This window comes from Dryobates pubescens, chromosome 15 (genome assembly GCF_014839835.1).
Source record: "Dryobates pubescens isolate bDryPub1 chromosome 15, bDryPub1.pri, whole genome shotgun sequence".
NCBI lineage: Eukaryota > Metazoa > Chordata > Aves > Piciformes > Picidae > Dryobates > Dryobates pubescens.
In genome coordinates, this window is record NC_071626.1 from 6,895,497 (window position 1) to 6,917,438 (window position 21,942).

At 48.2% G+C, this 21,942-nt stretch overlaps 1 protein-coding gene across 1 annotated transcript in view; it reads right to left on the bottom strand.

Moving 5' to 3' along the window:
- The window catches only part of MEI1 (meiotic double-stranded break formation protein 1), a 38,945-nt gene that overhangs the window by 4,055 nt on the left and 12,948 nt on the right, over nucleotides 1-21,942 (bottom strand). Inside the window, exons 12-27 of the mRNA XM_054168049.1 lie at nucleotides 21,581-21,695; nucleotides 18,825-18,943; nucleotides 17,642-17,783; nucleotides 15,959-16,070; nucleotides 15,247-15,307; nucleotides 13,900-13,997; nucleotides 12,939-13,113; nucleotides 12,681-12,828; nucleotides 11,850-12,122; nucleotides 7,935-8,100; nucleotides 7,276-7,380; nucleotides 5,515-5,625; nucleotides 4,751-4,932; nucleotides 1,750-1,831; nucleotides 1,100-1,305; nucleotides 300-381 (exon numbers count right to left, since the gene is read on the bottom strand). Coding sequence (XP_054024024.1) covers nucleotides 300-381; nucleotides 1,100-1,305; nucleotides 1,750-1,831; nucleotides 4,751-4,932; nucleotides 5,515-5,625; nucleotides 7,276-7,380; nucleotides 7,935-8,100; nucleotides 11,850-12,122; nucleotides 12,681-12,828; nucleotides 12,939-13,113; nucleotides 13,900-13,997; nucleotides 15,247-15,307; nucleotides 15,959-16,070; nucleotides 17,642-17,783; nucleotides 18,825-18,943; nucleotides 21,581-21,695 — 2,177 coding nt within the window. The remainder of the gene's footprint in view (nucleotides 1-299; nucleotides 382-1,099; nucleotides 1,306-1,749; nucleotides 1,832-4,750; nucleotides 4,933-5,514; nucleotides 5,626-7,275; nucleotides 7,381-7,934; nucleotides 8,101-11,849; nucleotides 12,123-12,680; nucleotides 12,829-12,938; nucleotides 13,114-13,899; nucleotides 13,998-15,246; nucleotides 15,308-15,958; nucleotides 16,071-17,641; nucleotides 17,784-18,824; nucleotides 18,944-21,580; nucleotides 21,696-21,942) is intronic.

Below are 21,942 nucleotides of genomic sequence, written 5' to 3' on the forward strand. Positions count from 1 at the left end.
ACTCCTTCCATTCCAAAACCTTCCACTCTTACCACATTGAGGGGTGGGGAATGACTTTTTCCCTTCTGGAATGCATCCTGGTGTCTATCACCAAAGTGAGGGCTCATGCCTGCAGGGGAGCTAGGCACAGCGATTCCATGCCACAAAGCACAAGATTAACTTTAGGCACACAAATCATTTTTCTTCTTGGGCAGAAACTCATTAAGCATCTGCTCCAGGGTGCTGCTGGATGGAGATCAAAAAGCTCAAAGTCTCTGCAGGAGGGAAATTCAAGAGAAGAAAGAGCAGGAAGACATTACCAGCATCCTGGTTCTTCACATACAGGTATTCCACTAAGGTTTCCAGGCAGGCAACCACAGCTTGAGAGAGCAGCATCTCTTTCTGCAATACCAAGAGAGGGAGAAAAAGAAGAAAGGGGAGGGAAAAAAAGGAAAAAGAACAGTGAAGAGCTATTGGAAGAGGAAAATTCATCAAGTGGCAGGATCTGAAGAGCATGCAGCACAGGAAAATAACACCCTTCATCTCCTTCATGGCATGCAACATGCTGCAAATTACCTGTCACACCAAGAAGCCAGACAAAGGCATGAGTACTTATTCTGAGACTTAACAATAAATGAAGAGCCTCCAAAAATAAAGATGAGAGTCCAGCATTACTTGAGAGACTTAAATCACTGCACTACCCCTGGAGCACAACATCACTCCAACAAGTTATATCTACACTGATGTGCTACTCCCCAAAGGCCCTTGCTGGGGGAGGAACTGGGATGTGTTACACTCTTCCCACCTCTGTCCCTATGGGTATGGCATATCCCTACAGAGTAGGGAAAACAGAGATCATCCTTTAGTACACAGCTATCCAGTTCAGCAGCAGGCAGTGCTGCATTGCTTGATTTACCTTCTTTTCACTGTGCCATGCTGCAGCAAAAGCATTATCCCTCTTCCTCATCACATGTCTGCAAGGGGTGGAAAATGCAGGCAGAAGGAAAAAGAAAGGCAGCCCTTTAGGTTCTGCCACCAGAACTAGGTGGTTTCTCCTCAGGTTAGTGCACCTGCTTGAAGCCCAACACAAGTTTTAGTCCAAAAGTTGTGGTTTATATACCTGCAACTGGATGTGCACCAAGAGGTTCTGCAGGCTGACAACCAGGGAGGAGACCTGCTGCATGGCAAGTGGGTACAAGGCAGCATCCTGCAGTGATGATGGCTGTGGTTGCACAGCCCCTTGGGCTGGGTTTTGGCCACGGAGCACCAGCAGAGAGGAGGAGAAGTTCTGTCTCAGGAGAGTTCTCAGGAACTGCATGATGCTCACTAGACAGGGAGTGAGTCTCTTATTAGTGTGTGTCAGTGCCTTCCCCTCTGCCCTGTGTGTTGGTGCCTGTGCAAGTGCATGGGAAAGGGTGAGGAGAGAAAATTTGGGCTTAAGGGCCCGATGGGGCTGCCCAGAAGCTGCTGGCAGCTGCAGACAGGAATGGCAGCACGAGTTCCCTTGTTCATCTCCACACTGTGAGGCACTATCCCAGCTCACACTCAGTTCCAGATGTCACCACCAACCTCCAGGGAGAACAGCAGAACTCCAGACAGCTCCCTTCTGCCCTTTCTCACCACCAGTTATGTACTCCCAAAACCAAAAAGAGCAAAGCTTCCAGATTCCCACCAGCACCTCCACACCATCCCACTCCACAGTCACCAGTTCTCCCTTGTTGCCTATAGCAGCTGCTTTCACTCAGATCCCAGGTAACAGATGCAAAATACCTAACAGCAGGATTGGCTGCTTCTTCCTGAAGATGACAGCATTCAGGACTTCTGTTAGGTCTAGAGACAGTGTCTGGTGGACCTAGAGAATGAAATAGCGGGGAGGGGGGGAATATGGTGCTGGTTTGGAGCAGGTAAAATGCTCCCTTCCATACTTTCAGTCCTTATGCAATATCCCATGTTGATCATTGATAAACTTGGAAGAAGCAACAGGGTTTCAGGAATGCAACCCTGAAGGGAGAGTCACATCACTGGGCCATCAAGTTTCACTCACCATCAGATGCCAGCCCTGCGCAGCTTCCAAACCACAGTGCATCTCATTTGCCTGTCTGGCTCTCACTACTCCCTATAGGTCCTCTGGCACTTGACTGTCAGACTGCTGAGCACATGGAGTAGCAGGAACAGCCACCACCAAACACAGCTGTACCTCAGCCACACAGCCAGTCAGCAAGACTGAGGTGCCAGGCAGCCAAAAGCTAGCTAGCAGTGACAAGAATCTGTCCCTGCCCACTGGAGCTGGAGAGCCTGCTGAGAGCTCTGAGCTAGGACTCACAGCATGGGTGAGGGAGGCAGAGAAGGTTACAGACTTGGGAACTGAGGTAATAATAAAGTTGGGCTTGGCAGGGCAGTCTGCACTGTTTCCTGTTTCCCTCACAGAGCAGCCATCCAGCAGCAATGGCATGAAGCCTCACAGAGCAACTCAGAAGGGTTCAGGCTCTTCAGTAAGGCAGAAAGTTGGCATGGGAGAGCAGGCAGAAGGAACACAGGGCTAATTCCTTCAAACCATCTTCTAAAGAGAGAAATGTTCAACAGGAGAACTGAGAGTACCTCCTATAAGAAGGTGGCAATGGTTAGTTGTCTATGAACTGACAAGCAAAGCCTTTAACAGTCTGCCAACTATGACCCATGTTCATCCACAGGCTTCTGCTAAAGCCACTAAGAGCAACAGTTCAGATGCAAGCTGGCTATGGCCAGGCAAGTCTTTGCTGTTAGTATCAGTCAGAGAGGATGTGGTCATTCCTCATAGCCATTGCTCCCCTCTGAAGAAAGGGGCTGAAGATGACTGCCTGGAATCAGCTCATATTCACAGTTGCAAAGGCCAAAGGCTCTCCTCTTACACAGGCCTCAAGGATGCTTTATGCAGGTTCAGTTACACTGAGTAGCAGAAAGGAGTCTTTCTCTTATCAGCTCTTCTTTCTCTTCAGCAGCAGATTAGAAACACTAAAGCAGCCTTGAACCACTTCCATTTGCCACCTGTATCTGTAGTTTCTTTCCCCATCTGCAGTGCAAGGAGGAGTCTGGGTTGCACAGCACAGCACATTGAGCCAGTAAGGTAAGTAAACAACAGCTTTGTAAGGCACTAAATGATTGCACTTCAAGGATCAATATCAGCTGAGAGTGTCACCCCCAGAAGATGAAGCTCAACACTAGCCACTAGAATTGAATTTGGGACTGGCACAACACTGACCACCCAGACACAGCCCCAAGGTGAGAACCGAGAAGGTAAACTGTGCTCAGCAGTTAACACAGCAGGGAACAGGCAGGTCTGGCTCTGCACTCATGCAGCTGACAGTCCATACATTGTACCCCTGTACTCAGCACTGGTTAGGCCACACCTTGAGTCCTGTGTCCAGTTCTGGGCCCCTCAGTTTAAGAAGGACATTGAGACTCTTGAACGTGTCCAGAGAAGGGCAATGAGGCTGGAGGGGGGGCCTCAAGCACAAGCCCTACAAGGAGAGGCTGAGGGAGCTGGGGTTGCTTAGCCTGGAGAAGAGGAGGCTCAGGGGAGACCTTATTGCCCTCTACAACTACCTGAAGGGAGGTTGCAACCAGGAGGGAGTTGGTCTCTTCTCCTAGGCAACCAGAACAAGAGGACACAGTCTCAAGCTGTGCCAGGGGAGGCTTAGGCTCGAGGTGAGGCGAAAGTTCTTCACTGGGAGTTGTTAGCCATTGGAATGTGCTGCCCAGGGAGGTGCTGGAGTCACCATCCCTGGAGGTGTTCAAGAGGGGATTGGATGTGGCACTTGGTGCCATGGTTCAGTAGTCATGAGGTGTTGGGTGACAGGTTGGACTTGATGACCTTTGAGGTCTTTTCCAACCTTATTGATTCTATACAAGTCCCATGATGTAAGCCATAAGCAGAGGCAACACACCCCTCAGGTAACAAGGTGCAGCCTTGGTCTGGGCTGGCCTTCTGGAAAATTGCCTTCCCTCAGCATTGGAAGAGCAGCCCTGGCCTCGCCGTGCAAACCTGGCGGGTTTATCCTCTGTGAGTGGGTGCAGCAGCTCCCAGAGAACATCCTCTGCTGGGAATAACTGCAAGAGCAGAGCTCACAGCTCAAGGCATGCTGTTGAACTCCCTCTCAAGAGAGGGAGAGAGGCCTGGGTAGATACTTCAAAAGGAAATGTTATCCCCATGTGTTGGCTTCAGAAAACGCTCCCCTCGAAGTTGTAATTCCAGTATCAGTTGACAGCTCCAGCTTAGCTCTCTTGTCAGACTGCAAAGCATCAAATGCAATGACAGCTGCCCACATTCATAAGAACCTGCTAATATTGAACATCTACTTGCCAATAATAGGCTTGGATCTTGACTGTTCCACTGCTGATCATTTTAGTGTCAAAAAATCAGTTTACAACAGGGGAGCTGCATCTCCCATCCCCAGCCTTCCCTTGAGGAAAGCCTTACAAATGCATTTTGCTCTGTCCTGAAGAGCAAAGTGACTTGGTTCAGGAGGGCTGAGTATACACTTTCTCCCCCTAGAACTTCTGCCCCTCTCTTAACTCTCCAAGGATTTGGGTCTCAGCTTTCAGGACATGACAGCTTCCAGCCCTGCTGGAGAAGTGCAGCAGGGAATAACTTGTGACAGCAACGAAAGAGCAACCGAGGCAAGCAGATTCCAGACAAAGCAAACCACTTTCCCTTGCTGAGGAGAAGTATTTGTTGGGGTTTTTTTTAAAGGTTTTGCCATCCCATGCATCTGATCAGCAGAGTGGTTCTAACCTCAGTATTGTAGCGGTGCTGGTACTGTAAGAGGGAAGCAGCCAAGAGCCACCCAGAGCACAGCAAAGCATCCTCAGGGGACAGGCAGGCAGGTTCAGAGGCAGGAGACCGCAGCCGGGTGCACTCCAAGACCTTCTGCAGGAGCTCCAGCAAGGACACGTTGGAGAGCAGCACAGCCACTGCTGTGTGGGAGAAACAACATCAGAGAGGTGGATGGGCTGGCACAGGTCAAACCAGTTTGACAAGCAGAAGGGCAGAGCACACCCCTTGCTGCAGCAAGGCAGCCCCAGCTGCCATGGCTCATCAGAGTAAGGCTGTCCAGCTACACTAATTTTCATCTCCCACAGCACAAGCAGCCACTCAGCCGGCTAATAAAATGACTGGCCTCCAGCTAACACAGCTGGAAGGGTGGTTAGAGCTGTTCTTGATTACTGTTCAATTTTTTTGAGCCATGGCAATACCAGGATGGTTCAAACAAGGCACCAAAGCCCCACTGCAGTGTTTTGTGAACAAGGAAAATACAGTGGTCCTGTATCTCAGCAACCAATCCCTGAATCATCAGAAGGCAGCAAAGCCAAAACAAATCAAAGCCCTCAACCTAAAAAAAAACCCACATCCCAAACACAGTTAGCAAAGACCATTTTGGAATGGTGGAAGGTGAAAAAAATCCACCCTACCTGCTGAGACAGTTAGAATACAGATTCTAATGGCCAAGCCACAACCTCTCTGAGATTAATTTACCAATGAATACAGTCTTGCCTCACCTCTCTGTTGACTACATGGTGTTGTCTGATGAAGGCTCCAGTACAGAAAATTCAAGGATGGCTGCAGGAGGTCAGTGTCCCTTGGCCTGCATTTTCCACAGAGATTACTGACTGGAAACAAAAGAATGTGCATAAAACAGACACCAACATAACAGAGCACCTCAGCACAGGAAAGAAGTCAGTGGGGAGAGAATTTGACAAAGGCAACACAACCTGAAGTGAAAATAAACAGAGCATGGTACAGACAAAGCAACAGGCATCTGCCCTAGAGAGTGTTTGCTTTAGACCAGCTCATTCAGTGGAGGATGATAATGGGGAGGGGGAAACAGAAAAGGCTGTATTAAAGGGTATATATCACACTGGGCAGTAAACATCCAAGAACAACAGACTCTAAGTTGCCTGTTTCCACAGAATGAGTTTGATCCTAACACTAGGTCAAGCCATAAGCAGCCATGTACCTTTCTGACATGGTGACCAGGCTGGGTCAGGCATGAGGAGCTGTGCTCTCCACTCTCATCACCTCTGCTGGCATTAGCAACAAATGTGCCATGCTTGTTGCAAGGGAACACTTAGGAACAATGTTTAGTAAGAGTTAGAGAGGGAAATCCAGGACTGCAGGGCTCAGCAAAGTGTCACAGGAAATCTTTTGAAGAGCTTAAAGTGTGAGTAAGCAATTCTCAAACCCCACACCGACACGCCTCCCCACACCCCTCCCACCTACGAGCTGGCTTCATGCAGGCCTCATCAGAGGAGAGTGCCCTGCACACCCACCCCTGGAGAGCCAAGCAGGGGACAAAGAGAGCAGGGAGGAAAGGGGAGAGTTGTATTGATACAGAGCAAAAAGCAAGAGCCGAAAGAGCTTGTGACTCCTGGGAGCAGCTGAGCCATGCTCTGTAATCACAGCAGCTAAAAAGGGCTGGTATAAAGAGGATGTGCTGCTTCTGCACCCCAGGTTCCCCTGGCTAATGAATGTCTGAGAAATGCTGCTCCTTTACAAGGGCAACACAGGCTGAACTGAGACAGGGAACATTTCAAATTGAAGGGGATAGTCTTTCAAAGTCTGCTGGAGAGATCAATTTGTCAGAGCAGGGAAGAGATGAAAGGACAGATCAGCTGAACTCCTCTCCAGTATCTGTTTTTTTTCACAGCCTGCATGAATCTCTAATAGTCAAATGAGAAGGGAGAAGTCACCAAGCAAGGATCACCTGACAAGAGAGCAGGCCACAGTATGGTGAATAAACAAACACAGACTGCTCTTCTATGTCCCTGTGGTGGAGGGGGCAAGTCCTGCATCTGGTTGTGACCTATACACTCAGAACTGACACTCCAAGGAGAGCCCAGGCTCACCAGGCTGCTGGTCCCTGATGGCTGGTTCACAGGACAGCCCTGTGGCCTGAACTGCACAGGAGTAAGTTGGCAAGTGTCGATGAGGAAGGATGTTTTAGGAAGCACATCAGCAACACTATCAGGTGCCAAGTCAACAACAGCCACAGACCTTGAAACAGCCAGGAGAATACCTTGGCCACCTCGTGAGGTTTCAGACAACAATGTATTGTAAAAGCAGGACAGAGAGAACCTAGGTTTTGTGGACTGAACTGGTAACCAGAGCTCTTCACAATACTCTGGCCATGGAAGTATTTCAAAGCAACCATAACTAATGCAAGGCACATCTTCCCTCGAAGGACAAATGATCTTATGGAACCATTAACACACAGAGAGATCCAAGGCCCTTTGGGAGAAGAGGGACACACAGAGACTGACCCTGGTGAAGCAGCTTGAAGTCTGTGCTGTCCAGCTCCTGCCGACCCTTGCTCCGCAGCTGCACCAGGAAAAGGAGGCTCAGCAAAACAGGCAGGTTCCTGTTAGCTAAGAAGGATACAGACAGCTTAGCTTGTCAGGGAACTCCAAACTGGTGTGGCTCACAGCGTGCCAAGAACTGTTAGTTTTCCATCTGAGGAATGAGGGAGGAAGTATTTCCCCTTTACAGCCCCACAGCTACTCCCCCATGTAGGTCCAACTCCATTCTCAGCTCTACATTCCCCTCTGGATCAGGCCCCTCTCTGACACTGTGTTTCATGCTGGATCCTTTCATATTGGATCCTGCAAACACTGTTCTAGGAACAACTAGAAAAGAGGTGGGGAAAGGGAGGCTAGGGTCATTAATACCTTTGGTGAACCATATAAGCAGCATGGTCACCACACATTCAGACTGACAGCTCTAATAAGCTGGAAGTCACTAGCCCTTTGCTGGACTGCCCTCTTCCCATCTACTTGACCATCACTGGCAGCCTGTGCTTTGGCATCAGCCCAGGACCTCAGAACCCTCAGCTGAACAGCATTTGTTGCCTTCCATCTTGTGAGGCCAGAAAATGTTGGCCATCCCACCCCACAGTGCAGACTAAGTCCCAGAAGGGAGTCACCTTGTAAGGAGGCCGAGCTGCTCTCCACAAGCAGCTGCTGGAGAATCTGTAGGAACTGACTCCGGAGGAGGTCACAGACAAGGACATCCTCATTTCTTTCCAGGAAGGTCTTTAGAGTCATCAACACCTTCCAAGCTACCTCCACAGAGCTTGAGCAGACCAAGTCCTGCAAGGGAACAAGCAAACCCTTGATCAGGCAGCAGTCACTGCTATTTAATGCCATTATGCTAATCTTGTGCCTTGGGAAACAGTCTAATAAAGCCCAATTCAGATTAAGTATGTCCTGATTAGCTAGAGAACTGAACAAAGCAGATGGGCTCTCATCAGATAGGCACCTCTGAGTAATATCCCACTTAGAGAATGCATTGAGCTATTTACTTCCTTCTAGCTACACTTCAATAGCTGAAGGGGACCTACAGGAAGGCTGGGGAGAGACTCTCTTGAAGGGCTTGACAAGGACAAGAGGCAACGGTTTGAAACTGGAGCAAGGTAGATTTAGGTTGGACATTAGGAGGAAGTTCTTTACAATGAGAGTGGTGAAACACTGCAACAGGTTGCCTAGGGTTGTGGTTGAGGCCCCATCCCTGGAGACATTCAAGATCAGACTTGATGTGGCCCTGGGCAGCCTGATCTAGTTGGAGGTGTCCCTGCTCACTGCAGGGGGGTGGACAAGATAACCTTTAAGGGTCCCTTCCAACCTGATGCAATCTGTGAACCTGTAACACAATTAAGGTCAAGCTTTTAGACAAGGGAGATCCTAAAGCCAAGGCCCTGTTTCCAAGAGCACAGAGCCTCAGAACACTTCTGTTCTCCTTGTGGTTTGGAAAAATCAGGTTGCATATCAAAGATGCTCACCTAAAATCAGGCTTATGACTCAGTTCCATAGCTACTCATTTTCACCAGGCTGGCAGCCTTGTATCTGCAGCAGCAGCATAACAGCTAAACTGCATGAAACAAACCAGCCAAGCAACCCCTCAGTCACAGAAATTGGAAGAGTCATGGTCAGAGCCCTCAGCCCATGAGCCTGCTTCTTGACTACAGAGCTCTGTCTGAACTCTCTCATCTGGATCCTACAGCCAGTAGCCTTAATTTGGGCATCTTTCTGTTGTTGCACATTAAATCCACCTGCACAGCAGAAAATGCCTGGAGGTGCTGACATAACATGATCATGTCAGTTATTATTAAGTCAGCACTACCTTTCCTCTTCTCCACCAGTAGCCCTGGCTACTGCATTGCAAATGGTCAGCTGGCAGAGGGAAACAGAAAACTTCTATCAGCAACCAAGCCTACAGCCTACTTGCCTTTTCCAGCTGCCCTCCCCTACCACACTGTAGTCATGCATCTACACTGGGATGATGGAGAGGAAATGGCTGTGGGACTCCATATCAGAAAGAAGGCAAAGAGGAGAACAGGCTGCCTGTGCCAGAAAAAAAACACCCCTCTAGCTCCAAGAGTGATTCCTGTCTCTATCTTGAGACTTTCAGGAACAAGAGGCAGGGAGCTGTCTGCACAATTGCCTCCACTGACACAGATCTGCTCCACATGACATTCAGGTCAGCCCATCTCCATTTGCTAAGAGAGCAAGTCAGATCTGGAGCATGGAGAAGGCAAATGGGACAGTGTGAGGTCACAACTGTACTCATTCTGAGGTGAACTAAGCCACTAACCAAGGTCCACAGCCCTCCTGGTCCTGTGTTAACATCTTCCTATCAGGGAGGTGGTGGCGTCACCATCCCTGGAGGTGTTCAAGAGGGGATTGGACGTGGCACTTGGTGCCATGGTTTAGTAGTCATGAGGTCTTGGGTGACAGGTTGGACTTGATGATCTTTGAGGTCTCTTCCAACCTTATTGATTCTATGATTCTGTTTTGTCTAATCCAGACAGCTGTTCAAAGCAGGTAAGCAAATACATCATCCTTGGGAGGACATTAATTTTTGTTCCACTGCCTCATACAGAGGCCTTTCCATGTTGCTAGTGCACTCTTAGGCTGAGGCTGTTCACTTCAGAAGTAGTTTTGTTTACACCTGGCAGGATATTTATCCCAGGGCACTGCACTTTTTTTATCAGCCCATCTAAATTCAGATCGATTATTCTCCTCCCCAACTGAAAGGTGAATTGTCAAAGCCTGTGATTTATTACAACTCCCTTTAAAGACCAGGACAGAGCTAAATTAATCTATTCCTGCAAGAGCACAGAGCAAGACAGAAAAGGCAAAGCAGGAATGCTGTACCACTGAGGGAAGGAGCCACTGTTTCTCTTTTGCTTATTGATAAATCTGTGATGCATACAGCTGCTTTAGTTTAGGGAGTGATGAGCTCCAGGACTACTGCCAAAGGTAACAGGGTGGGCAAGTCTTAGGGGACACTTCTCCTCCTTATTTTGCACTGATGTGTCAACTCATTGATCTCTTTTACTAATGCTCTGCAATGGTGTCAAATGCCTGGATGCTGCTACCTACTCTGCAGTACCACCCTAACTGTGAGAGAACTGCCCTGCACAAAGGCCCTCCTGTCAGTCCCTTCAGTAACCTGGGACACTAAAATCCATCCCATAGCCTCTTAGATCAGAACAAATACATGTCAGTCTGTAATGCTTGATGGGTTTCCACTCAAAATCAAACCTTGTTTCCTCACTGTTTGCTCACCTAAGTCTCTAATCTCCACAATAGTTTTAATTTCTCTACCAGGCTGGAGAAGAACCACCACAGCCCTCAGCTTTTGGCCTTGCAGAAGAACCACCACAGCTCTCAGCTTTTGGCCTTGCAGAAGAACCACCACAGCTCTCAGCTTTTGGCCTTGCAGAAGAACCACCACAGCTCTCAGCTTTTGCCCTTGCAGGAAGAGCCACCACAGCCCTCAGCTTTTGCCCTTGCAGGAAGAGCCACCACAGCTCTCAGCTTTTGCCCTTGCAGGAAGAGCCACCACAGCCCTCAGCTTTTGCCCTTGCAGGAAGAGCCACCACAGCTCTCAGCTTTTGCCCTTGCAGGAAGAGCCACCACAGCTCTCAGCTTTTGCCCTTGCAGGAGAATCTCATCTTCTTGTGTGGAAATGTTACTAAGTATTTACTATGTGACTGAATACTCATGGGACAAGGGGCCACTCATGGGGAGAGGGGACAGAGCAGATGGGAGAGGTGGAAGCCAGAGAAGGCCTCTGAGCAGCCATCAGGACCTGGATTCTGTCATGATTACTCAGGTTAAATGAGCTCCTTGTGCCAGCTAAAGGCAAACACACTCGTCCTGTTACTTCAAGGCCCCCTTCTTTCCTGCACTGACTAATTTTCCCTGTCCCAAGACTTCTATCTTTTAAGAGCAAGAAAATCTGCTATGAGCAGTCCTGAAAACCCAAGAGTACTGCAAACACCCCCAACAAGACTCTGCAGTTAAAACCAAACAAAATTAAACCTCCAAGCAAACAGAAAGCTGTGCCCTGAAGACCTGTTCTCTGCACACTGTCTTTCCCTAGTTCTTTGTTGCTCACGCCTTTCTCATCTATCCACAGTAAATCATTGCTCCCAAATTGGCAGAACAGCTTCTTGAATGCCTGCCACAGAAGAAGCTGGAGTACCCAGCTGTATATCTGGACAGAAAAAGGAATGTTGTTTTTTTTCTCTATGGTAGCACCCTTCAGATCCCTTCCTAGCCAGGTCTAAAATGATCACAGTGGATGGGTGAGAGAGGAGCTAACACACACACAAGTCCATATCCTATCATATGAGAGCCCATCTGCTTTGTTCAGTTCTCTAGTTAATCAGGACATACTTAATCTGAATTGTGCTTTATTAGGCTGTTTCTCAGACACACATGGGCCCTCCTAGCAGAATTCTGGCCTCACAACAGCACTAAGAGCTTTGAAAACCAAGAAGTCCCTTAAATCAGGGCCAGGAGAGCAGCCTGTCCTTGTGAAAGTCACATACCAGTAAAATAAGCAAAATGCTGGAATTGCTCTTCAGAATGGGAAGCAAGGAGTCAGCACTGCCCAGCTGATCAGACACAGCAGAGCCAGCTTCTTCAGTCTCACTCTGCTTGCACTTTCCCCAGGAAAACCACAGCTGGAGCACCTGGTGTCCAAATCTCCCCATAAGTTCTGTGTAGTGCAGGAAGAACCTCAGCAGGAGAGGACAATGGACGTAGACCAAGCTCAGATCTGGAAGATTATCCAGGATTCTCCTTATGGTACACAACGACCTCTGGTAAGTGTAGGGGAGGGGGGAAGAGAGAATAAAATCATCACTAGAGACTGAATATCAAAAAGCTGAAGTGAAGAGAGTTTACTGTGAGAAACAAGTCACACTGCCTTTTAAGTTGACAATCAAATACATCACTCAGACATCCTTCTGTGAAGCCCATTTGCATCACAACAGCTAAGCAACTTGTAGGCTTTATACGGTGCTCAAAGCTGTGCAGCAGCAAAGAGCCACATGGGAACAGTAGAAAGGTTGCTGCAGAGGCTGTAGAAGTGTTCAGGAGACTGAAGCTCTGAAACTGATTATATTCCATGTGCGAATTCGCAGCCCACCCAACGCATCCACACTTCCCACACACACACAAGTTTACTCAGTCAAATCTACATTCCCCAGTGGCCTTTCCCAGTTAGCTTCCCAGAGTGCAGCTGCACTGCACGCTCTGCACTCATTCACTGCTCACCACCTATGTCAAAACACCTTCTGCAAGAGGCTTGAGGGGGAGTGGGGAGAAACCTTGCTGGCAAGAAAGGGCCGAGAGGTAGGAATGAAATCTTCTTTTACCGCGTCCAGGGCTTTGTCTTTGTCGTGACAGACAGCAAGGAGGTAAAGTGCAGCTCTCAGGATGTGTGGAGGGGGACAGTCTCCATGCTCCTCTGCTGACAGGAGGAAATTTCTAACAGCAAAAAAAACTTCTGCTTCTGGGGCAAACCTGCATCAAAGGAAATTGGAGTGGCAACACTACCGCTGGGCATGCCTTGCCCAGCAACACCTGGCATTTAATGGCCACAAACCCACTTGTCTTGTGTAGCCTTGGCTCACCTGTCCCCAAGGGTGTAGGAAAAATATAGCAGTAGTATGAAGCAGTGTTGGTGGCTACAAAGAGACTGATCCAAAGAGAAAAGCTCAGGGGTTTCAGCCAGGAGGAGAAAGCTTTCAGCAATGGTGTAGTTTAACTGAGGCAGACCCTTCTGCAGGAGCTCAGACATCTCTTGCTCTAGAAATAATAATCAAATGAGCAGGCAGTGGTGAGGGAAGTTCACAACAAAGCAGAGGGGAACAGAAGGATGGAAGCATCTGCCTGCCCTAACTCAAGCACTCTAAATTAGGGAAGCTCCTAGTGTAGGAAATATCAAAGCCACCCTACTACCCCACAGCCTGCATACAGCAAGCACACCTCTGTGATTTGGCATGAATAGGGGTGTGACATCTAATTCAATGGACCTGACTTTCAGGATGTGAAGACACTTCTGTTTGAAGTTCCCAGCTCTTTGCTGATGCTGCCTGTGTGGTACCTAACTGCTGCCAGTGGGAAAAGTGGCTTTTGTGATGTGGAAAATGTCATCTCATTTACTTGGGACTTAACTACTATGGAAAGTTACAGCATAGACAGGAAAGCTTTACAGAGTATGCCAGAGGAAGATACAAAGGATCTTAATCTGCAGGTGACTGTGGCAAGTCATATTGTTTCAATTAAGCCATGCACAGTTGTGCTAATAAATGTCACCATGTAAACAAAACCATAAGCAGATGAAACACATTCTTTCAGGTAGGGTTCCAAAGTCTTCAAAAGGCATTCTCTGGGTGTTATCTCTTTGCTGGATCAGCTCTAAACAAATGTAGAGGGAAAAAACCCAAACTCTCAATAGAGCTGATGTGGCTCCTCCCCCCCCTTCTTCTTTGGCTTTTGTTTTGGTTTAATTATTTTTGCAACTATGGCCTAACTAAAGGGTGTCAGGGCCTCAAACTAAATGAAGTCCTTTGTCTCCTTCCCCAGACTTGCCCTCCTGAGAAGAAGTTTTCTCCTTCTCTGTGGCAGAATAAAGGCTCAGGCACAAGTTGCAGAGGAAGCTGGAACAGACCTGGTTCAAGGCAGGATTTCTGTGAAGAACAGAAAGATGGAGTGAAGGAGGGTAGAAACATCCTCTTCATACTTCTAATATGACACATGGGCATTTCACTGAATGATCACATACAAGCATGTGCCCCATCACAACTGCCTCCAGGAGCCAATGTGGGCTTCCAGGAGCTCCCAAAGGACAGTCAGCTCACAGAGGTGGTGGGGGTGTGTAATGATGACAATGAACATGTTCACATACTTTGGGACAATGTGAATACAGTGGGGTAGTCTCACAGTCACCATACCACTTGGACTCCATGATCTTAGAGGTCTTTCCAACCAAAACAATTCTATGATTCTAGGATTACCTGGTATACACAGACAGTCCTGTCAGGGCAGGATCCCTAACACTGCAGAGAATGGGAGGTGTTTGAAGGTGGCTCCTGGCATCTGATTGCACTGGCAAACACCAGTAAGGAGATTTTTGTAGCAATGGTATTTCCAGGGATGAACAATAAAGAGTGTCAAAACACTAAAAGGTAGGAACAGCTCTCTTTCCTGGTATTTCTCTCCAATTACTTCCTTGGACATAACCACACATCTTTGCACTGTAACACCCCATCCTTGGTGCCCCATACTACTGTACTCAAAAGCCTAGATCACTCCCTCCTCCCTCCCACCATTTACAGGCATCAGCATGCCCACTCCCGGACTAGGGGTGCTGTGTATTTTCTTTACTCTTTTAATGAGATGCAGTCACAGTAAAGAGAATGTAAAATATCTTTGCAGGCCCACAGAGAGTCTCTCCAACTGTTCCTCAACTTAGAAATCACAGCCTCTACTACAGAAGACTCTGCCATGTCCACTGCTGATGTCCTTCTCCCTCCCATTTCTCACACGCTGTCACAGCATGAAGACAGTGGTAAGATGTGCCTGGGAAGCCATCTCAAACAGCACTGGTGCTACTGCTACTTCTTTTCAAACCATCCACTGATCTGACTGCTCCAAAGCCAGGCTGCTTTATCCCTATCTGCACAGCTCATGACAGAGCACAGAATTCTCACAGTGCTGTGTGAATCCACCCACCCCCTACCCGACTGCTTCTCCTTTCTCCCACATCCAGCTCCCACTTCTCCATTGTCAGTTACCATTTACATCTTGCAGTAAGACACAACCACTCTTGCATCTTTCAGGCTCCCATCTTGTCTAATCAGGTGCACTACATAAGGCAAGATACCTGCCTTTCCATCTGGAAGTTTCTGACTTGCTCCCAGTACATAATGTCAATACCTTTGTACAGAGCAGAATGTGGCCTTCAGCTCCAGTGTCAGTCGGATGAAGGAGGAGGATGCTAGAAAGACAGACAAAAATGTCAGAGGAGCACAGAACAAAGGAGAAGAGCACAGGAAGGCACAACAAAGGAGAAGAGTAGGCAGGTCCCATAACCATCCCCACACATCTCCATGCAAACCTGATGAGCAGGGCAGACCATCTCAATAAGAATGCATTTGTTAGGCCTTCTGCCCCAAAGCAAACTGCTCAGAGCGTGGTTTGAAGTGGAATATCTGAGATTCATTTGTTTCCCTCATGAGAAGATCTGCCAGCTTCACACATTTAGACCAGAGGAATTCTCTACACCACCCCTCCAACGTGCAAAGAGTAAGGAATACACAGGGCAAAGAGGATTCCCACACAGCAGAATCCCACCAACAATTCCAGCATAACCCCTGTCTACATGAACAGCCAATCCTGAATATTCCAGAGGAAAGGGTAAAACTGACACAATTTACTGAAATAAACCCTGTCTCATCACCACTGCTAGACCAAACAACTGTTTCATCCTGCTGAACATGACTCTGCACTCTCTCTCTTACTCACATAAACATGTAACCCAATCCTCCACAGAGAGGCTCCTTAAGATCACTGCCCCAGGAGTGCAGGAGCAGCAAGTTCCATCAGTGAAGAGCACCCCAGAGAACACAATCCCACACTGTCCCCATACCCAGCTTTCTGGAGAACTTAATCCTCATCTTTGGTACCACTGTGAAGAGAGTATTAAGAGCTGAGATGAAAACCTCCATCACTGACGGGCTGACAGCCCTTTCCAGGTAGTTCTGTGAAAAGAAGAACAGATCATAGAATTGTAGAACTGTTTTGGTTGAAAAAAGGCCTCTGAAATCATCAGGCCCAACCTTCAGCCTAATACCTCTGTGGCCATTAAACCAGGTCCCAAAGTGCCCTGCCCACAGGTTTCCTGAACACCTTCAGGGATGGCGACTCCACCATCTCCCTGGGCAACCCATTTCAATGCCTGACCAAAAACCTCAGGTGCATGGCACACAATAAACCCTGGAAGCAGCAGCTTTCTTCCAGCCCCCTGCCTGCCCAGAAAGTTAGATCTGGAGTAACAGTTCTTCTCCCAAAATGCCTCCAGCAAGTGCACAGGTTTACAGAGCACTTGGAGAGCAACTAACGCTCTCATCTGCCAACGCTGTGAGCTGTGCTGCTAATTCTGCAAGACATCACACCAAACAAGAGAATTCTTCCTGATTCCAGCTGGCAACCAGTTAGGTCTTAAAGCACAGTGACTGAGGCTGCTGCCCATGTAGCCCTGGAAGTGAATGCTCTTATGAATCAGATGGACAATTCTCCAGTGTGGCATAGGACACAGGACATATGCTTAAGTGCAGCTGACTTCAGCAACTCCTGTCCCTCAGCTTTTTATTGAGTGGTGGCAAAACCTGATATTTAACTCTCTACAGAGTCCATCCCTAAAGTGTTTAGGATGGAATGACTCAAATCACTCTTGTAGAAGGTCACTGCATAATTTTCTCCTAGTCCATCAATTTTTACCCAAGTTCAGTGAGCAAGAAACAGCACATTGGTGCCAGCTGTGCCAAACTGGACATGCACTGCACCCTCCCTTCAGGGAGAACATCGATGCCACTGCAACTGCCTACCAAGGGATTGGTTAGGAAACTACAAAACATCTCCAAGCTGGCAGCAACTGTAAGAATCCATACATCTGAACCTGGTGGCAAAGCACAAGCAAGATCTACCCAACACTTGGAACCACAAGCACAGTCCCACTGCTTGGACAATTCTGCTCCAAGTGTCCCATGGACAGGTCTATATGGAGCACTAAGGCAGACACGACTCTCCATGGCTGCTTTTTAAGCCATGTCCCTGGCACAATGTTGAGTACTGCCCTTGCTATGTAGATTAGGCAACCTCCTCAGTACCTTCTGGAAAGAAGTGTGAAAATGAAATTGCAGGAGCAAAATACCACTGCTTTCTGGGACACAGGCAAGCTCTGACAGAGTGGCAGAAGGGGAAGCAACACTTCAGGGACTCTTCATTTTCTGCAGCATTCAGAGCTGCCACGGATTAAAGAGCAGGGCAGGTAGGCTATGGAGATTGCACAGCCTGAAGAAAGACACTGCCACCTACATGGAAGCTTTATGAATTTCTCCACCCTCTGAGATGAGGCATTACTATTTTGCATGGACTGTATGATTGTCACATTTGGCTCTGGAGAGGTAGGGAATGCCACAGTTGTTCTTGGCTTACTCTACACTCTCTTCCCAAAAAAACCCCACTTGTGCAACCCACCACCCCACTCTTGGTGCTTGAAAGCACTTTTCCAGGTACTCAAGGAATAGACAAAGTTCAAAGGAAACCCTACCATGACCATGGGGATGCAGAGACTGTCACAGATCCTCAAGAGGAACTCAGAGAAATTGCTCAGCGTGTCCTTGCTCTCAGAGTTGGGGGCAGTGAAAGCATTCTCCTGGGCCATGGGATCACTCTGGAATTCCACTGCTAACCTACAAACACACAGTGGATACCAGAGGAGAGAGGAATCCTCTGTATTCTGGAAAGGAAGTCAGAAGATACTGCATTTCCTTTCCTTTCACCATTAAGGACCCCACAAAGACTTGAGAGGCTGGAAGTACAGCAATCTGGCAAGCACAGGGAGGTACCTCCAGAGTGAAGCTATTAAAAGTCAGTAGTGTTGCACAACAGTGCAAGTTGGGAAAGGAAGACTTAGTTTCTGTGAAGAAACTATCTGCTGTAGGAAGCCCTAGTGTGGCAAGACTAAATGTTCTCAGCCAGGCCAGACTGCCTGAAGCACAACACAGCCAACATCATGAAAATTACCCAAGGGACCATTCAGCTGATCTAAAAACCAGGAGTGAACCTGAGTGCCTTCTGACACCACCCCAAGACACTGGGTCAGTGCAGACAGGGACATCTGCTTCTGAGTGAATGATCTCAGCCAAGCCAAATGCAAGTGATGCAAGGCAAAAGAACTAAGTGGGCCAGTCTTCCCTAATAACAGAGCTGGATTCATCTACAAACTCACCATGCAGCTAAGGGTGAGAGATAGCTCTCAGCCTGCAAAACAGGAAAAGTTGGTGCCTATAAACTCACTTGCAGTGACAGGCCACAGGCACAAGCAAATCCCAGGCCAGCAGCTGGTGCAAATCCACATTTGTTAAAACATTAATCCCCTCTGACCACAAGCTCACAGGGATATGGTTTCACACACACCTTCCAACAGTTCTTACACAGTCAGTGTTTTGGCCCTAATTTTCAAGCAGTTCCTCAAAGGCCAAAGACATGAAATAAGCTGATAGGTCTTCTGAGGCAAATTTCTTAGGAGGTGCATACAAGTGTCACAAAATCATCACTATCACTGCCCTATCCCTCTTTCTGCTGCTTCATTGGCAAGGGCCATCCCCTGAACTCACTGTGATATTTCAGTGGTGGGGTTGGGCAGAGGAACTCAAGTTACAAGCATGGAAGGATGGACAGATGTGGACACACACATCATGCACCCACCCACCTCCTTGACTTGTCCTCACCTGCAAGCATTCCTGAAGCTTTCCAATGTGTTGAGCAAGAACTGTCCCTGCCTCTGAGGAACTCTGCTGAGATTTCTGTTTGCTGGGTGACTTTGAGACACTGAGAATAGGCCATCGCTCTGTCAAAGGAGAGAACGTTATCAAAGCTTTATGGTGGCTGTTGGAAAAAAATAACTTCCTTCTCTGACACCAGCAGCAGGAGGAACAACAGATTTCATTTCACTCACTTCTTTCACATACCTGGGGTTTTCCAGTATTGTGTTTTCCCAATGGAGGGCAGAGTTAAGGAGCTTTTGTGCTCTTCCTGTAGTGGACTAAGTTAAAGAGCTACTAGTTCTGCACTACCCTGTCTTTATAGTCTGTATTGCCATGGTTTGGTCTAATTTGAGTCTTTAACAGCTCAGCTAATGGAGCTTCTGGGAAACCTGGGTATTTTTGTTAATTTTGTTCCTTCCAATTACTCTTCAGACAACGTTGAACAGTTCCTCTTCCTGCACAGCAATGGAATCTTAGATGCTCTCTGCTTTGGCTCAGATTTGTAACTAACTATCCATGTGCTAGCTCTTGCTCCCACACAGCATCCTACTGAGTTTAGCCAGAAGCCAACTGCAGTGTTGGAGTTAATCATTTGCCAAAACTGGGAACCAGCAGGAACTCAAAATCTGCCTTTAAGCCTTAACCTGTTGCAGAGGTCTTCTCTAAATACTGTCAGAGGAGAGCACGGTGACACTTTGGTGTCTGGCAGTCCAGAACTCCTTCTCCTCCCTCTCCTCCTCCTCTATCTTCTCTACCTTCTCCTCATTCTCCTCCTCCTTCGCCATCTTCCCCATCTCATCATTCTGCCCCTGTACTCAGCACTGGTTAGGCCACACCTTGAGTCCTGTGTCCAGTTCTGGGCCCCTCAGTTTAGGAAGGAGGTTGACTTGCTGGAACGAGTCCAGAGAAGGGCAACAAAGCTGGGGAGGGGTCTGGAGCACAGCCCTGTGAGGAGAGGCTGAGGGAGCTGGGGTTGCTTAGCCTGGAGAAGAGGAGGCTCAGGGGAGACCTTGTTGCTGTCTACAACTACCTGAAGAGAGGTTGTAGCCAGGTGAGGGTTGGTCTCTTCTCCCAGGCAACCATCACCAGAACAAGAGGACACAGTCTCAAACTGCACCAGAGGAGGTTTGGGATGGATGTTAGGAAAAAGCTTTTCACAGAAGGAGAGATTGGCCATTGGAATGGGCTGCCCATGGAGGTGGTGGAGTCACCATCACTGGAAGTGTTTAAGAGACTGGATGGGGTGCTTGGTGCCATGGTTTAGTTGATCAGATGGTGTTGGGTGATAGGTTGGACTCAATGATCTCGAAGGTCTTTTCCAACCTGGTAATTCCAGTCTAGTCTGTAAACAGCACAGGACCCCCCTGGCCAAAACCAGGGGAGCTAATAGCTTCTCCCTCCCTGCCCTCCTCCCTACCCCCCTGCACACAAAAGGGACAAATGACAGAGCAGAGAAGTTGTTGTTAATACCAATCACAACAAAGCAGTGCAGTCAAGGTCAGTAAAACCAGGAGAAACATCAGCCAGAGCTGAAGAAGTGAAAAGGGAGAGAGATTGTTTTGTACAACTAGTTTAAGTCTGTTACCTTCTCCAGTGGGATTGTTTAGAGTTATTATTGTTTTCCTTTTTACACCCAATGGTGATTTCTTTACATTCTACTACCTTCTGTTCAAGATGTATGGAACATTTTTAAAGGTACAGCCTAAAACTACCACAATCAGGCATTTGGAGCTCTGGTGCTCCAGCAGGATGCACTTGCCACTACTGACAGGCAATTCAAATCTACATGGCTCTAAGCCTAGAGGAAGAAGGCTCAGCCCTTTTCACTACCCATCTGTAATGGGGGCTTTCCTCAGAAGCTTAAGTGGCAGCAGCACATCACACTAGCCACATATTCCAGGAGCAGGAAAGGATTTGCAGTTCCAAGAGTGGCTAACAGCATCCTTGCTGAGGCATCACAGTGCATGTATGATGGCCTTCTTGGTCTGAAGGCATAGCAGGAGATGTTTATTGCCAAAAAAGATAGATTGACTAATACAACCCACATGGTGGGAGCCTGAAGAAGGGGAAATTCAAATTACTTCAGAATACTGAACACATAAATAGAGCAGTGTGCTGAAGTGGTGCTCCATAAATCACTGATTCAGGAAGACAACATTCACCAGCACCCATCTTCAGCTAATTCAGTCTGGAGAAGAGAAGGCTCCGAGGTGACCTAATTGTGGCCTTCCAGTATCTGAAGGGGGCCTACAGGAAGGCTGGGGAGGGACTTCTCAGGATATCAGGTAGTGATAGGACTAGGGGGAATGGAATGAAGCTGGAGGTGGGGTGATTCAGGCTGGATGTGAGGAGGAAGTTCTTCACCCTGAGAGTGGTGAAGCCCTGGAATGGGTTGTCCAGGGAGGTGGTTGGGGCGCCGTCTCTGGAGGTGTTTAAGACCAGGCTGGATGAGGCTCTGGCCAGCCTGATCTAGTGTGGGGTGTCCCTGCCCATGGCAGGGGGGGTGGAACTAGATGATCCTTGTGGTCCCTTCCAACCCTGACTGATACTATGAATTCCGTGACAAAGACTGGTGCTATCTTGAGGCATGGGGACCAAAAGAAACACTAGAGAACCCAACAGTCACAGGGAAAAGAACATAGACAATATCCACATAGTGTGCTAGGAAAATCATCCCTGCCCTGTTTGATCCTAGCAGCAAACAACAGCTTCTGACTTACTGCATGACTCTTGCTACTCTGTGGTGGGGAAAGGTCAGCACATCGCTTCAGCACTGCCTCCAGCAGCTTCTGCAGCTCTTCATATGGGACTGGAGGGGAGCTCAGATGGTCCTTCCTGAACAGCAGAGAGAAAGAAAGACAGCATGCACATTCCCTGCCAGGGACATTCCACCTGGGAAGGCAATGCCAGCAGAAATAACTCCTTCTGACAGCAATATGCCATTGCTACCTCGCTCCAACTCAGCACTCTGGAGTCCCAATACCTGACCAGTGCCTTCATCCACATTTGCCATGCCCAAGTGCACCCTCGCTGCACTCACTGTCCACTCCCACCAGGAACCTGATTGTACAGAGCCTCATGC